We start from the raw sequence: 18,995 nt of genomic DNA, 5'->3' as shown, positions 1-18,995 counted from the left end.
AATACCGCAAGTGTCCTTATTCTATAATAGTAATATAGATAAATATTACAAAATTATTTTGTATTCTCCGTTCTTGGCTGCGTATCCAGACATAATTAATGAAAATTAATGGCCGCACTGATTAATTTATTCCGATCTCACTTACCTATGTAAATAACTTTTATAATCTTATATTGTTTTCTACATGAATAATGTAAAAAATAAGTTATATAAATCCTGAGAATATTTTTTATTTCCGAAAATAAAAGAAATGATATTAAATATAATTTATTTATTATTTATACCTTATTAATAATAAGACTAGCTATAAATTTAGTAAGACAAATCGCTTTGATTTTTTTTATCTCTATCAAAAGACCGACATTTCTTGTGAGTATTATAAAGAAATTCTGAAAATAAAAACAAACAATTTTATTTAAAAAAAAAAACAGTGATATTAGTGCGAAAATTATTTACTATTTCATAGCGATAACGTGATATCAGTAAATCAAAGTTAACGCTAATTTATCAGTTTCTTATTTGATAAGAAAATAATTTAAAAATAGTATTAGTTCTTTAACATCGTAAAGCCACTGAAAATTACAATTTTACTTACAAATACACTCGAATTAATAACATTTATTTGTAAAACTGAAACGAATTTTTTGGTCAAGTGATTACTTTAACATATGGCTGAGAATTTGATTTTATTCAAGTAACAGAATTGTTACTATTTTGAAATATTAACCTCATCGCCTACACATATTTTTAACTTTTCTTCAATTAAAGAACAACAAATATGAAATAGTTTTTAGAGGCTTATACAGCATTCACGCAAATCGATTTTAATCAATCAACTGCTTAAACAATTTGATATCGATGAAATTCAATTAATAATAACCGCGCGTATAGTACGACATAACTTAGATGTAGCATCGGCAAATTCAATACCACTGATTACTGCTGATTTATACAACCAATAGAAATAGTTTCCTACCGCGCAATTCGACACTATTCGTCGCTATAGATTCTCGCGTCAGTTCAAACCGACAAAGCAAGTGCATGTAAATCGACGTGTCAAATTGACAAATATATTAGGTCATATGATATTACAAGTTACTACGTTTGTGTAAAGATCATATTTATATAAGAAATAAATACTGATAATTTGGGATAGCATATTGAATTCGGATGTGATCGGTTTTACGAATTTCACCGATGTGAAACATCTAAGTTGTGTCTTTAAACTTTAAACTTCAAACAACATTTGTTTTTAAGTTTCACCAAAAATAGCGGTCAATTGAAATCGAATCACGTGAACCCGCTATCATACAATGTATAAGTTCAAATATACATGTTAAGTTGTAATGTCAGTATTACTACAAGTATAGTCAGATATATCCACATTTGTATAATCAGATACTATCCAAGTTACCTAAATTGATGCGCAAGACAAGCATGTGTATAAACTAATTAAGTGAATTTCGAAAATCTATTCAATCACTGATGAAATTCTGATAACTTGGACGAGTGATCCGGATTTATAATTGACACGAATTGATGGCGAATATTAACGGCGGCGGGCAGTCGTATCGGGTCGAATGCGCCGGTTGGTCAGTGAGGTGCGTGACGGCCACGTGTCTAGCTAACGAATTTGCGTCCATCGATTACGTGCTCGGAACAGCACGTATTATGATAAGGATTGGTTTTCACTGATCTATTGTATTATTTAACACAGTTCGCACGTTGTCATAATCGTATCGTTAATCAGATCTGCTACTTTCATGATTACTTACATGACGCTGCACAAAATTATATAATATCGTTTTATGTGAATATTAACGATCGTTTCGTATACCTTCACACGTTAAATATACTTAAAAACATTACAAAGACGTATAATAATTAAAACTGTACAATATTATTTACAATTATTGCATAAATACTATACATAACATACATCACAGAGTTTTTAACAAATAGTTTTGGATGTGCTCTCGACGGTATACCCAACGTCAGACGTCGTTACTGCGCGAACAGTACGCGAAATTATAACTCAAGCGAAATATTAAGCTGAAGTCGCTGAAACGTTTCGCTTAATATTTAAAAAGGTTCTAAAACGCAATTTCTCTGTCTAGTATAATGCCCATTTCGACAAGGATCGCGAAGGTAATAAACACTATATACAGACAAATAAGTACGAAACCAAGGCTTCTTCTGAGCTTGAATTTGCCAATGAACAAACAGATCCACAACAGACAGGCCGCTACTAGTAATGAGCCGACCACGAAATCGATGCCCGCTGAGTTGATGGTGACGGCTGTGTCGACTCCTTGAGCCAGGAGAGTCAGGGTTTTGATAAGCCAGGGTAGACCGAGTGCGAACAATATGGCTAATGAATTAGCCCCCAACGCGTTTGAAACACCAATACCGCCCTCACCTGAAACAAAAGATTTTCTTATTAACAATAATAAAAGTAAACTTGAAACACCCTTCTGGATAGCTAGCCACGCGACATTTATTCTACCACCAAAGAAACGGTGTGTTTATTTTAGTCTGGAGGACAATCCTCTTAAAACCTTACTATCTGTGTCTAAAAGCGATGGTGAACTTTTAGACGAAAAAGGTCAACATTTTATGTGGACATTAAATTTCTATAAATATTTCCTGAAACGCAATGCATCGTACCAAACATTCTTAAATAATTAAATATATAGTTGTCATTAAACTGTTATGTAAATGAAATAAAATCATTATTTATCATAAACAGAATGCCTTGACATTTAAATTTATATCGTTCAATATTTTTGATAAAAAATCGTTAATTACAAAATGACCGTGAATATTCAAACGTATTTTAAAATCGGTTAATTGATGTGTTCGGAGTTGATGAACGATATGAGACTGATTTTAGTGATGTAACAGATAATAATTAATTAGCATGATCCGGTGGACACGAAAGGAATCGACTGACACCACGTTACGCACACGTGATGACCACGTGTCATATTTTTTTAAATACACATATACTACGGAGCTGAGATGGCCACGTGGTGAGAACACGGGCATCTTAACCGATGACGTCGGGTTCAAACCCAGGAGAGCACCACTATATTCATGTTCTTAATTTGTGTTTATAATTCATCTCGTGAAGGAAAACATCGTGAGGAAACCTACATGTGTCCAATTTCATTGAAATTCTGCCACATGTGCAGGTCAAAAGGTCAAAAACAATTGGATTAACATTCATCGTTTTGATAAGAATCATTTATTAATAAAGCTTTACCGTAACATATCATTCTATATCAATAGAAATATGCTTCAACTAAATATAACTCTTGTGATAGCTCATTCATAACGTCACAATCAATACCTAATAATAGGTGGTCAAGCTTAGGCAATAAAACATATAATCCTGTGATTTGATATCCCCTGTTCATTTAAAACACTGGCTCACTAAATCAAACCGATATACAGCTAATTCAGTAGTAGAATAAATTACGAGCTCGCACAAATTCATATCATTAGTAAGAAAACCTTATGAAGTTTAATAACTCAATTTTTTCAGAGGCTATTTCAAATTCCGAAATTTTTGTAGTTCGAGACAAGAATTAATGGAAAATAAAGGCCAAATGGATAACCATTTGGCTCACCATAAGGTGAGGTGGTTATCAATTCGTCTGTATTTTTTTTTTTGTAACTATAACTACATTTTATAATCGTATATCGACTTTTAAGTAGTCTAATATTTTTCATTTCATTTTACTTAGGAGGAGAAATATACTGAATACGCAATTATTTTTATTACTTTTTAGTGCATATTTATTTATTTGTTTTAAAATAGTGTTTTGTTTGAAGTCTGTTTTTCTTTTTGTTAAAATTTTAATTTATATTAACAGAATTATCTAGGATTTCGAAAATTAAGCAAGTCTATTTAATTAGACTGCAATTAATGTTTTAAAATTTGACAATATATTCAATAGATATTTATTACGACTAAAATGGTAACTTTTTTCTTTGGTATTTTTTTAGTTATTTCGTTATTTAAAAAAGCGTAGAAAACTATACGTGTACGTATACTTTAAATATGACCCTAAAATTGAATTACTAATTGTATAATAAGGTTCTTTCAAATGATATTATAATACGTGTAATAAAATAGTTGATTAAGATTAAATAATATTCAGACGTCGATATTTGAGATAACTATTGACGCTATTCCTTATTTAAATCGATTAGGTATCTCATATAATCGATTGATGGGAACGTTCGATATTAAAAATTTAGATAACAAAGGATTTACGTCAATTGTTGACATATAAACAGATTTTATTTCGGAATACATTAATTATCTATATATTATATATGTAGGTATATATTCCGCGATTAACTTCTTTTGCTATTATTATATATGTGTAAACGTTGACAATATATTTTATCAATTACAGTGCAACCTAGATATAACAAATCGGAAGGGAACAAGCAAATATTCGTTATATCAAGTGATTCATTGAACTGAGGTTTGTTATGATGAGGTTAGGTTGGTCTAAAATACGTTTTAATCAGGTAAAAAAATAGTTTTATTCACCTCAACATTACGTACTCATCTTGTTATAGCTAACAACTTCTAGTAATAAAGTATAAGACATTTTTATCAAATTGCTGTATGTATTTTTTTTAAAAACAATTAGGTAGGTAACAAATTTTTTTTCTTACATTATTAATCAAAATTAAATGGTGTACAATCCGTAAATGTAGGTACACATCTTGGTTGGAACTATATATAAAGGTTTGAATTAGCAATATTCGTTAATTAGAGGTATTTATACTTTTTCTTGATAGTTTAAAATTCGTTATAAGGAGATGGAAGAATGTAAAGGTTACAGGAGTCAATATCTCTTATGGACAATTCAAGGGGATTACGAAAAATTTGTTAAATCGAGGAAGTATTCTTATTTTAATATCAAAAGATAAGTGCTGATATACAGGGATAACTATACCGACTATATGATGCAGAGCAGAGCAGATTTAGTTAAGATATATCGAGCGCAAAGCTTTGACGATACACGCGTAAGGTTTTAAGATATTTTTTTTATGATTTCATATAAAAGGAAACATAATTTTATTAGTGGTTAATGATTCTAGACTAATCTTATAATGAATGAAATGTTGTGTTCGCTGTAATGGATCTGCGGTCTCATAATCCATTTACTAGAACAGAGAGGCGGTCCAATAATACTTTAGTAGTGCATGATACTGATTGTGTTTTGTTCTGTATGAAATAGGGAAAACGCTAACAAAATACAAACGAATTGAATTGTAAAAGTAACTCTGTCAGTTTATCTGACGCTCTTTCACTAACAAACCAACAACAACAACAACAGCCTGTAATTTCCCACGACTGGGCTAAAGGCCTCCTCTCACTTTGAGGAGAAGATTTGGAACATATTCCTCCACGCTGTTCCAATGCGGGTTGGTGGAATACACATATGGCAGAATTTCTATGAAATTTGTCACATGCAGGTTTCCTCACGATGTTTTCCATCACCGCTGATCACGAGAAGAATTATAAAGACAAATTAAGCACATGAATCAGCGGTGCTTGCCTGGGTTTGAACCCGCAATCATCGGTTAAGATGCACGCGTTCTAACCACTGGGCCATCTCGACTCAACTACTACTAACAACAGCGGTTTGTTGAACTTGAACTGAAATTGATGAAAATTGGTATGAAGTAAACTTGAACTCCAAGGAAGAAGATACTACTTACAAGGATACTTTTTTTTCGTATCACATGACAACGAAACTCCTATAACGCGAGCGAAATTTAACATAAAGGAAGTCACATAGCATATTAATTTAACATTAAGCAAACCATGAAACAATTCGCAAGGCAGGTTATCAATACAATATTTATACAAAGATTATTAATTATCTTAATTTCGCTAATCTCCAGAAGTATTTTCGCGTAGATAATATTTACGTGTCGATCATTCGTGCTTTATTTTTACATGCATAAATAATAATTAATTTTGATAAACAAATTATCACAAAGATACTTATCGTAAATTATTAATATTATGAACAAGAAAGTATCTTCATAATATTAATATTTTTTTTTTATAATAAGTTTGAATTATTAATTCAAGTTCTTTGTAAAAAGAACGTAATTTATATTTCGCTCGCTATATTATTTTGATATTTATTATATTATTTATTAAATATGCTTACCTTTTCTTGACATGATGAATATAGAACACGCTTCAGGGAGGCAGCCTCCAAATGCAAGGAACGTCATTCCCATAACAGATTCAGGTATAAAGAATGTATGACCTATAACAAATATTATATAAATTAATATATTAACCAATTTGAAAACCATGCCGGCTAGCTTAGGCCACGGGGCGTGGGGCCACGATATATGTATAATCTCTTATAAAAACAGTATTGAATTTATTTAATTCATATTTATTTAATAATTCTAATATAAAATCCTGAGCTGGATCCGTAATTTAATTTATAAAATAATTTATATGAATATGTAATAATTTTTTTTTAGTATATTAATGTGTCAAATCAAATAAGCGATCGTCTATTTTTCTTGAAGTATTTCAAATCCACTTTGTAGAAAATGGGTCAATGTCACCTATCAGCTTATAAGTATTTGTTCAATAAATATTGTTACTGTACGCCTGAATAAATATTAGTCTTAATCTTGTAACTAAGTTATGTTTTTATTCCTTTTATTACAAGAAATAAATTATAGTTTTTATTTGTAGAAAAAATCATAAAAATCAATAATAAAATCCGTGGCTTTATACGAAATAATTTGTGTAAACGAAACAATAAAAAATATTTGTATATTGAACAGCAATAAAATACAAGCTATGTGGGAATTTCGTATATGAAATCATAAAGGATGGTCGCATATTTTAAAGTATTGTCCAAACATTGCAATGAACAGCGAATCTATTTGATTATATAAATAAATCCCGACAACTAATCAAATATTTTTGTCAGATATCAAAGGAAAATATTTGCTTTGACCATATCTACTGCATTTCATTTCTCAACGTTATTAGATTAAGTCTATTTTAGTGCAAACTCAAACTCAAATAACTTTATTCAATATAGAAGCATTACACTTTCTTATTGATGGTCTATTGAAACACTACCACCGGTTCGGGAAAGAAAATACCCTGACCTGAAAAGAACCGGCGAAAGAAACTCAACGGGTTTTTTGTTTTCTTTTTTTGTTTGTCTCATATATTATATTTAATATAAGATGAAATAGCCAGGAGGCGATCGTTTCATTCCCAAGGTGTGCTATCGATCATAAACTCATTAATTGTATAATAACATTTTGCCCACAAGCGTTCCTTAATATTTTTTTAAAATTGGGCATTGAATCTTTCTCGTTTCCGATTAATTCCAATAGAGGATATCGAAGTAATGCCAATATTAAAATATGTATTAATAGACAAATAACTATACACAATGTCATACCCAGTATGACAGATATATTTAGAAAATAGTTATTGTGTATTTTATTGTCCTATTTTAGTTATAAATCAATAATTAGCCACTATAATCTTTCGAATTTGTAATTCACATACATGATTTCGAAGATAACGATATATTTTTTATTGGAATTATTTTAGACGACCTCCGTGGTAGCGTGTACCGGTTTTCGTGGGTGCGCTACAATCTGGTTCCGGGTTCGATTCCCGGCCGATTCGATGTAGAAAGAGATCATTAGGTTTGTACATAATGTTGGGTCTGGGTGTTTGTGCTACCGTCGTTACTTCTGATTTTCTATAACACAAGTGCTTTAGCTTACATTGGCACCAGAATAACGTATGTGATGTTGTCAAATATTTATTTAAGTTTATATTTGAAATGACACTTGTAGACAAATATAATACCACTGTTAAACTATTATTATATATGGGTGTATGTGGTACCGTCGTTACTTCTGATTTCCATAACACAAGTGCTTCAGCTACTTACAATTGGGATCAGAGTAATGTATGTGATGTTGTCTCATATTTATTTATATTATTATTTATATTCGTATTTTACATCAGACTTACCTAAAACAGTCATACTCCAAGATACGAAGTAAGAGTTCACGCCTATCCATATGATGCACATCAGGAAAGCCATCGGATAGAATCTCTGGCAGGTGATCGGTGACGGAATTGTGAGTCCCAAAACGAACTTCAGTGGCCAAGTATACAGCCACCAGATCTTGTAGATCAACGACTTCTCCTTCGGGAATATGAAGATACCCTTCTTTGGTTTTTCATCGATTTCCACTAAAATGACGATAAATAATGTATTAGGGATCATACACTTGTTATAACAACAGCCTCTAAATTTCCCACAGCTGGGCAAATCCTACTCTCTTTTAGATGAGAAGGTTTGGAACATATTCAACCACGCTGTTCCAATTTGGGTAGGTGGAATAGATATGTGACAGAATTTCTTTGAAATTAGACAAATGCAGATCACGATGTTTTCCTTCACCACTGAGCACGAGATAAATTATAAACACAAATTAAGCACGTGAATATTCAGTGGTGTTTGCCTGGGATTGAACCCACAATGGTCCGTTAAGATGCAGGCGTTCTAACTACTTGGCCATTTCGTCTCTTTATGAAGCAAATACACTTGTTATAAAAGCAATATACATCAAAAGTTATGCAATTGTTTTGTTTATTTATTAGTACGCTTATTAATCTCAGTATATATTACATTACTTTAAAATTACTTAGATTAAACTCGAAACAATATAGGGACTCCATTGGAAGATCCTATCTCTCAACAACTTACTTTTCTCCACTGACATCTTTTCATTATTCGTTCCATTGTTTATTTGAGCGTCACTATTGTTGAATCCCTTGTTATCGACGCCCTCCTCCACGGGTTTCCCGTCTATTGATACTACGTCTGTTGACAAATATGCTTCAATTATTCTTTGATTATTTATACGTTTAGGACTGACAAAGCTTTGAACTTAAATATTTTTCAACTATTGGCCTCCTAGTGCGTATATAGACAAGTTAAGTATGATGTTCGGCGAGCGATAAGCCTATATGTCACACGTACCAAGAAATAAAGTCGCTCGTTTGTTTTAATTCTTATGCAATTCGAAAGTTTGTCTTAACTTATAAATAATCGAAATAATTATGATTTAATAAAATAGTCCAAGAAACTGTTCCTCAATATTTTACGTATGGTGTTGTAGGTCGAATATTCGAATAACTTACTAAGCTCTTTGTTTTAAATCATATATCATCAGGATGATGTTCCATTGGAAAATGAGAATGAAAAAAATAGAGGATTAACCATTGTTTGGTCACACATTTGAGTACTATAAAATCTCAGGCACAGTTAGCTAGTATAGGCTAACTAAAATCAGTCAAAGGTTTCCAAAATCATTGGCATTTAATTGCCAAGGAACCCTTTATTTATAAAGGTCAATCAATTGGGTTTAAATAACGAATATTTGGAAATAAAAACAAACTAGTTTTATAATCTATGATTTAGATTAATAACAAAAGATTAGAAATAAAATGTTATACGATTTCTTTTTTTGAAGTATCCGCAGTGATTCTTAGATAAGAGATATCTTTCATCTCGTCAATGCTTCCTTGAATTCAAGTATCGAAATTGTGCGTAAGATATTATCTTGATATGCATCAAGATTCAAGGTTGCCAGCGTCATATACGATAATGTCTAATAGTATTAAAATTAGTAACATAATTCTGTTCATTTATTCTTCGAAATAAACGTAGAAATGGTGAGGTTTTTTCATTAGGTAAACTTCTATCGCAATAATTGTATATATTATATCATACTTCATATATACTTATTTTATTAATCAATAAGTTACTAAAATTGGTCAGCCAATCTTTGGCCCGTAATATAGTAATACGTATTTGTATATTATATTAATAATTTCTTGCAGGTGTGTGATGGACCCCAATTGAAACCGATCCCTATTTATCTTTAAAAAATATTTATTTTTCAGTCGCTTGTTACTGTAGGTATTATATATTTATATTGGTTTTTTTTTTAATTATTTTACACGAACGAAACCGGGTTTACATCTAGTATTAAATATTTATATAAGTACTATTTTTCTCGACGTCATTTGTGTAATATGTCAAAAAATCGAACGTAATTTAAAAAGATAAACAACTTGTTGAAACTATATTAGATGAAGTCAATAAGATAATATTATGTTATTAGCGAATCAATGTTTCGGAAACTTATTTTGATTGAATCGATAAAATCAAGTGATCGATAACAATTTCTATACTATATGTATTTTATTGTATTTCTCAAATCGTCTGTGATATATAAGATATACTTTGTCTTAGTATATATATGATTAGAGAATAGAATAAATATTCATACATATAAATTAAACAAGTGAGATATTACTAATTCGTTAAGAACTATATTTTCCAAGCATATAAAGTAGTTCAATTTTATTTTATATAATAATGACTGCTGAATTATTAGGACATTAATTGTTTCGTGAAGAAAAATCTTCCCGTGATTGAACCCCTGACTGATATCAGATAAAGAATTACACAAACATTTGTGGAGTTTGATTTCTTTGCATTTGGTAAAATACCGGAGAGAAATCAACAAAAAGTTGGCATTACATATTTTTAACCGACTTCAAAAAAAGGAGGAGGTTCTCAATTCGTCGGGGCCTTTTTTTTTTTTTTTTTTTTTTTTATGTATGTTACCGAATTACTCGAAGATGGCTGGGCCGATTTTGACAATTCTTTTTTTGTTTGAAAGGGCATGTTTTACAGGTGGTCCCATTGTCAGGAGATCAGGATCTGATGATGGGATCCTGGAGAAATCGAGGGAACTCCTCAAATTTTATAGGCAAACCTATAGTGATTTCGGTTTTATTCGAAGTGCCTTGGTCATATGCTCACGAAAAGTGACATTTGATGAAGTGGAACTGATGATGAAGACCACAACTGGTAATCAGAACCTAGTAGTAAGTAAGTATTTTACGGGTTTAGTTCTATTTCTTTAAGATAGTCGTCAAGCAATTGATTTTAGTAAACATGCCTATGATGAAGTCTAGCTGATGGTGGACTACCAGGAGAACTCCTCATTGATTAACGGCATTGCATCGGGAAAAAATGGTATTGTCTAATTGGCGATAAGCAGTTAACATTAGGCTATTGTAACTTAGGTAACGCTTAATTTGAGTTGCAGTCCACATCGTATTGAAACGGCGTTCGGTTATGTTTAGAGTCGAAAGCCGAAATGTACTGAGTATAATAAAGTGAATGACAAACACTACCAATTGTAATTATAAATAGCAAAACAACACTGAAAAGCAGTAAATAAATTTTTATAAATAAAAAAAAACCGCCTTCAAAAATGAACTAAAAAGAAAAAAATAATCAGTTACATCCATAACCAATTTACGATTTTTTAATCACCTTTTGAAGTCGGTGCCAACAAAGTAAATAAATTCCTATATTGAAATCATTTAATTTGTATCGATAGTAAGGTTTGTCTAATGGTGTCATCTATACAATAAATAGATTTAGTTTTTGTATGTATGTATTGTGTATTATGTAGGTACCTATATTAGCAATGTAGGCACCGACTTTGAGAGGTGATTAAAAAATCGTAAATTGGTTATGGATGTAACTGATTATTTTTTTCTTTTTAGTTCATTTTTGAAGGCGGTTTTTTTTTATTTATAAAAATTTATCTAGAACACGGTAGCGCTACCATCTTCAACAATCCGAACTTCAACTGATCATTTTTTTAAATTAATTTAACACTAAATAATTAACTTAAATGACTCAGCATTGGGAATACTTAGACACAAATTAAATCAATTTTTACTAGTCTAAATATTGGACATACTTATGTATAAAGGTCTATAAAAAAATGTATTACTCACATTCTGACTTTCCGTTCTTTTTACAGCAAGAAGCGATGACGGTATCGATCAAGGTAAATATTCTCATACTGTTGAACATGAAAATGAAGTAGCAGATGTATAAAACACCAAGCACCGTCGCTTCATACCAGACGATTTGGCCATCCCAAACGATGGCGACCAATACGCCAACATTGAGCATGTAGATGAGCACGTCCCTCGTCACAGGGCGGCGGTCGATCGGAATTGGCTAAAATATTAAAACCAAATCAATAAATGCAAACTATTTTAACGTTATGAAGCAGACATAAGACACTATATAATTACTAAAATTTGTAAATAAATGTACTTGGACTACAATGTATGTAAGATTACTCAAAATTCTTTGCCAAAATCCATTCCTCATCCAGTGTGGGCTCTCTCAGTAACTGCATTGTCTAATAATAATCTTTACATATTATATAATAAAATTGTAAGTGTCAGTTTGTAATATTAAAATAGCCTATTTTACTCAATGCTGTGTATATACACGGTATATATAACGAAATAACATTTTTTACAATTTTTGTCTGTCTGTTTGTTCCGGCTAATCTCTGGAACAGCTGGACCGATTTTGACGGGACTTTCACTGGCAGATAACTGATATAATAAGCGTAACTTAGGCTACAATAATATTTTTATTTGTTAAATTCAAACGCATACAATCGTGGGAACAGCTAGTATAAAATAATTTTAGAATTATATCATTGTGCTCACCGTAACTGCCGCCAAGCTGCCCACAGCTGCGACACCCAGCAAGTTAAATATGGCAGAGCCGACGATGGTGCCGATACCCATGTCGGACTGCGTGAGGAATGTTGAGATCACGTTCACGAAGAATTCAGGACAAGATGTTGCTACTGACATGAAAGTAGCTGCCGCTACGTTCTACAAACAAATGCTACATATAAATGCTAAAATGAAAGACACACGTGTCATTCGAAAAACACAGTTTGTATGGCGTATATATTACAAATAATGACATCCTTAATTTACATTATTAAAATATAAATATTAAACGCTTAAGCAATATTAAAACTTATTAGGAAAGGTACACTTGTTATCTATAATAATACAAATAAATAATGTAATATAGAACTTTGTTCCAAAAAAAGGCTATTTACAAATAGTCTAGGTAGGTACTGATATTATAAATGTATAAGTAACTGTGTTACCTCTTTAGGATTAAACCGCTGACCTACATATACATATATGTATATAGATGAAATTTCGTATTAAGTGACAGAGAAGGACATAGGCTTTCCTTGGGTTTCGAGTGAGTTTGAAGGAATGAGAATTCCGCTTTACTAACCTGCGGTATCTTTAAATCCTCGCAAATCATTTCGACGCAGGGTATGAAGTAATCGTTGCACACTATAGCCAATAGTGTAAAGGCGTATATCCCAAACATTATGTATAGTATGAACGCACCGCTTCGAAGTTCTTCGTCTAAAACAAGCGTTAAATTAAATTAATACGATTGAGTATTATACAATGTGTATCATAAATCATATGCAATTCAAATGTATTTATTTTTATTTTGATTTTTAATCTGTGTCTCCAGTCTGTGGGATGATCCGCGACAGTCATATGTTTTTTTGTTTTTTAACCGACTTCAAAAAGGAGGAGGTTATCAATTCGTCTGTATTTTTTTTCTTATTTTTAATGATGCAGACAACAGGCACATGTTAGAATTTAAAAAGATACTCTTGCAGTGTATAAAATTATTAACTGATTTTATATTTGAGTTATGTATAAATTAAAAACTTATCAGTGTCAAAAAGAAATATCTCACCGTCACTAAGCAAGCGTTCAAAGTAATTCGTATTATAGTTGTCTTGAAATTGATTCAATTAAACACCGTATCAAATATTACAATTTACAATATATACGACACGTAAAACATTCCCGAGTAACATGATATATAAGTTTCCACTTTTATCTTTTTTTCTGAATGAATAAATCTATTATAAGTAATATACAGAGACTTATGAAAAGTTTATCATGAAATAATACAACTCATTTAAAGGGAAGCGCATTGAATAAGGACAGATGACTTAATTTATTCAGATCGTATAATCTGTATATATGACAACTAGCATGGAATTGATTCAGATTCTCTGGGCGACAATCATCTAGTCTGTCTGATGAACCGCCAGTAAGATTATGAAAAGAGGTTTTATATGTTATCAAAAAGTTTTTTTTTTATTTGAATGTTTCTACTCAAAGATTCAGTGCTGTAAGGTTAATATAAAAAATGTCTACAATAGAGATTAGGCAGGTAAATAAAGTAATGTGTTATTGTAATAAAAACGGCTAAGTTAAATTTAACTAGAAAAAAATTTGATCAACAATTTAATTTGAATTAGAAAAATCGTATTTTAAGTAAAACTCTCATTTAGTCGATACGATTTGATAACATATCATAATTATTACGCAGGTAATGTGTTTATATATAATGATTTTTTATCCAATTGAGACTATATCGTCCGGAGGAGGATAGAGGATATTAATTTTTGAATTCCACTGATCCCTCTTTTTCAAGTAGTTTTTTTATCACGAATTACATTTTTGATTTTTTTCCACATAAAAATTAGACTAAGTGCGCATTGCTTAGAACTGTATCATCATTACACAGTATAAAACAAAACACGCTTACCGCTGTATGTCTCTATGTATGCTTAGATCTTTAAAATTACGCAACAGATGTGGATGTGGTTTTCTTTTATATATAGAGTGATTCGAGAGGAAGGTTTTTGTATACAATACATGAACAATATTGTAAAGAAATATTAATAACTTTAGAAGTTTGTAATGTGATTTCGTAAAGAAATATATCTTGTAGTATATTTAATATCAGTATTTTACCCGTGCGTAGCTGGGATGGGTCGTTAGTTTAACTATAAAATATGTCATCGCCTTAAGACTGTAAGAGAAAATTCTAAAACTTTATAAACTTGTAAAGAACTTCAGATGTTTATTCTTGCTTAACTAAAATGCTGTCTTAAGTTTACATGCACGTGTAAACTTCTCTCACGGTTTCCTTTAACGGCGATGACAATGTTAGCGTGGGCGGGAATCGAACTCGCGATCTCGCGTTATCAGATCTATTACAATACTGTTATCGTATCGAACGATTCATAATTATCCCCTAGATGTACTTATATCAATATTTTTACAGGAATCCCTAATCTATAGTAATATTATAAATGTGAAAGTAGCTCTATTTGTTTGTCTGTCTGTAGCAATTTCTCTACCAAACCAATGAACCGATTTTGATGATTTTTTTTTAAGCAATTTTGAACTCCAAGGAATTACATAGGCTATATTTTTTTCCTAACATGTGACAAAACCAACCTCTAAAAAGCGATAGAAGTCGCGGGCTACGACTAGTCTAAAAATTCAATTAAATCTTAATTTTTTTTTCATGTTCGAAATGTAAAAGTGAATTGTATTTTTTTAATATAAAGTTCAAATCACTCACCATCGAATATACTAACTGGGAAGCTGTTGACCGAGTCTTCGCCCGACCGTTCCACTTCTTGCATGATATTCCCAACCACCTCCGTTTTCGTCCTCAGCCAGGGCCTCCAGTGCCACGTCTCTGACTCATGGTTCAATTTCTTCATAAGTTCCTTGGTTATATAAACCTCTTCGCCATTGTAGTTGAACACAGTTAAATAATCATCATCCGCATCCGTCACATCTGCAAACCGTGTCTTTATAAACTAACATCGAAATAAGGATAATTAATAAAAAGTAATCTTAAAGAAATTATCATTTATAAACAACTGACTATCGCTTCCGAGCAGTTATTGATTAATTATAAATATCGTAAAATACTCGTTTAAGGTAAAATCGATTAATTTTATGCAAAAAGAAATTTATTGTAATATTATTCGCACAAAAACGCTGCTAAGTTCAGATTAATGAAGCTCGTTGTGGCTGGATCGATTTCGGAATCACAGGGCATTTATCATTTTTTATCCGTGAATGGTCTATGATAACGTGACATTGTTTAACAAATTAATTTACATGTTTACCTATATTAAGTATCGATTTTATTGCCTTTTTAAAAGTGTGTGATTTTAAGATATGAATGTTGTATGCATTGATATTTTTTTTATAATTATAGCTGTTTCATTTAAGGTTCCTCTTTTGTTAGATATATACGTTGTAATGTAATGCTATAATTACATTTATTTCCAAAAATCTATTCAGATCTATCGAGTACTGAATAGATTTTTGGAAATAAAGGATTGTTCATCTGAATAACTATATAAAAATAAGATAAGATTGCTATCGAGATCATCTAGTCAGAGAAGCTCTAGTTTCTAAAAAATTCCCTTGCCATCTGTTAGGCAGCTTGAGTATCTTTATTAAGTTATAAATTTATAATAAATTCATAAGCAACGTACATTAATTGTTTTGGCAATATACATTTATTTTAATAAAAAATGCATCCTTTTTAAATGATTCGCGTTGGCTAGACGACGCTTAGGCTCTCAGTTACAATAAATTTTTATCTATTAAATATTAAAATCTACACTAATTACATAGAAATACATACTGAAATCCTCGAGAGCCGTAGTATACGATAGAGATAGCCATATCGTCACAGCAGCGATCACAGCCAACTTATTTCGGATCATCTTGAAGATGGTAATTTCTTCTCATAAACCAAAGGATCTTGATACTTGTTCCTGTTGAAAAACAAATTTTATTATTATCTATTTAATACTTTATATTAAAATGCTCTATCACGATGATTTTTCAACAAAGTGTTGCCTGATCAGAAAAAACAACATTAAATATATTATAATAAAATATTAAGTATTCTAATTCACTCTCAATATTCGATGGGACTAGTACATGTCACGAAAATTGCGCAGGCGCATTGGCTCTACGTGTTTTGGGTATGAGAGTGTTTATAAAATTCAATTTGTAAACTCCGTTTTTTTAAGAACTACTTGACAGTAATAGATATGGCATTTTAAGGCTAGCTTAAACTATGAAGGCAAATAATTTGTTTTAATGAGTAACTAAAATCTCACCCCTATTATTCATGAACGTTTAGACGCAAAATTATTCCCAAACATGAAATCTATTTCAGTGACTTATTCGTTATTGGTAATTTTAATAAAATAATTTAGTAAGTATGTGATATTATCCAAAGGTCTATTCCGTAAGCCGAAATTCGAACTACAGCGCATATAATTATTGTGAAATATCAGAGTGACAATCGAAACCAAATATAGTAATTACAATTGACGGATACGCGAAAAAACAGCAAATGAGTGCAAGGCAGAACATTTCTATAGTATCCTGCAGTAAGTCTACTGGCATCAAAATATCTTAGTCATTAATAACATAATGCTAATTATATTTCCTCAAGTGTGAGGATAAATTGTGTGCGTACTTATTAGTATAGTATCGAGATGTCATATTCCATAACCCATTAAATTCGTTTCTTAATTCTAATCTCACAAATTTCTCGTTTCTTATTTCACAATATACACAGTATAAACGTGTACTTTTATTTAATTTGTTATTAAACATTTATAATACAAATATTTTCTTACAACAATTTTAAATATATATAGTTTTATTATATATTAATATTCTTAGACCAATGAATAAGGACCTCTATCCCATTTTACCCCCTCCTCACCCTATTCTTCTCCCTGTATAAATATATATAGATTTTAATCCAATTACGAAGTCGTGTATCAAGTATCATTAAGTTCTAAAGAACTAATATTACGCACCGGTGATTACTTACAAAACATTTTTATATAGTTAATATATATTTAAGATGGAGAAAATTCAAATGACGATTTAAATTTGGAATAAGAACATGGAATATATATGTAAACTAAAATGGTGCTAGCCTATTTCATTTATTTAACAAAAACTTATTACATTACATTATGTATATAAAACGAAATATGCGATACGGCCATACCACTATAACTGCATATGTATGAAAATATAATTCCTTAAAGTTACTTATAATACTAAAGTAACTGATATCAGTCCAAATGAAATTTCAACTTTGTTATTATTACTGAAATTTTAAGATTTTTGGCTCACAAATTAACAATCAATCTAAACAACATAGCCGAATAACAACGCTATGTACCTAACGTTGTCTGAGCTTCATAGTATGTAATTACTAGAGTATATATTAGTACTTTCATTTAATACATATATTCGGATAGGCCTCTTAAAGGTAAATCAACATAGAAGGTCTCATAGAAAAGGCACTGTCTTAAATATATAAACTATCGAAATAGTCTAAAAATAGAATTAAGAAAAACCGTCAACACTTCCCTTATAAAAGTACATCGCTATAATATGTTTATTATTAAAAGATCTGTTCTTTTTTCAAAGTACCTCTATAGCGTAGCAATTACGCGTAACAATCACAATATGTATAAAACGTTTTGTCACAAAAGCATTGCAAAGGTGGAAACTAACTCGTATTATATTCGTATTTCGCTCAACGTCGCATCACATACTGCAAATTATCACATATCACAGACTACTTTAACAAAAAACAGTAAATAACAACGCAATTAAAATAATAACTGTAACACGCATCCCGTTCAAACATTATTCAAATGAAAATAAACACAATTTACCTTCGCCTACATAATTCTTAGCCTTGAATAATCACATAATATCCTCGCTTAGAAATAAAAAAAATCCCTTAATATAACCACAATTTTTCATAAATATATATAAATATCAATATGAATACGATCACAACAAACGCTGAAGCGAACTAAAATCGATAACCTAATTTTTAGTTAACGTCTTCAAATAAAATCACAGAATCGATTAATCGATAAATAGTCGTTATAATTTAGTCGATAATATAACACATCACTTTATACTTACTAATAGTATTCTTAGTTGACACTTAATTGATTTGATTTATTTATCGATTATTAAAAGTACATTTTCGTTTACTAAATTCTATTTAGCGTTAGCTGTCGCTTGGCACTGCAAGGATTTCATTTTCAACACTGAAACAAAG

General features: G+C 30.8%; 1 protein-coding gene across 2 annotated transcripts; it reads right to left on the bottom strand.

Moving 5' to 3' along the window:
- Nucleotides 1-1,243: 1,243 nt before the first annotated feature.
- LOC124543316 (sodium/potassium/calcium exchanger 3-like) lies at nt 1,244-18,995 on the bottom strand. 2 transcript variants are annotated; one of them, XM_047121500.1, is made up of 10 exons: nt 18,857-18,995; nt 16,524-16,656; nt 15,438-15,659; nt 13,266-13,402; nt 12,671-12,841; nt 11,936-12,164; nt 8,814-8,930; nt 8,072-8,296; nt 6,210-6,311; nt 1,244-2,419 (listed from the first exon to the last, which is right to left on the bottom strand). In XM_047121500.1, the coding sequence occupies exons 2-10, from the start codon at nt 16,603-16,605 to the stop codon at nt 2,094-2,096; spliced, it is 1,611 nt and encodes a 536-aa protein (XP_046977456.1). In that variant the 5' UTR covers nt 16,606-16,656; nt 18,857-18,995; the 3' UTR covers nt 1,244-2,093. The 2 variants fall into 2 exon arrangements, with proteins under 2 accessions (XP_046977456.1, XP_046977457.1); XM_047121501.1 differs by lacking the exon at nt 18,857-18,995 and adding an exon at nt 18,598-18,715.

This window comes from Vanessa cardui, chromosome Z, assembly GCF_905220365.1.
Source record: "Vanessa cardui chromosome Z, ilVanCard2.1, whole genome shotgun sequence".
NCBI classification, from domain to species: domain Eukaryota; kingdom Metazoa; phylum Arthropoda; class Insecta; order Lepidoptera; family Nymphalidae; genus Vanessa; species Vanessa cardui.
The sequence above is the reverse complement of the archived record's forward strand: the minus strand, read 5'-3'. Positions and strand labels throughout refer to the sequence as shown.

Bases quoted from the DNA above. Each gene is read 5' to 3' on its own strand.
- LOC124543316 (XM_047121500.1), bottom strand. From the start codon at position 16,605: ATGATCCGAAATAAGTTGGCTGTGATCGCTGCTGTGACGATATGGCTA. The intron at 15,660-16,523 runs GTATGTATTTCT...CACGGTTTGCAG, and splicing joins TACGGCTCTCGAGGATTTCA to ATGTGACGGATGCGGATGAT. The intron at 8,297-8,813 runs GTAAGTTGTTGA...TCGTCATTTTAG, and splicing joins AAAGATGTCAGTGGAGAAAA to TGGAAATCGATGAAAAACCA.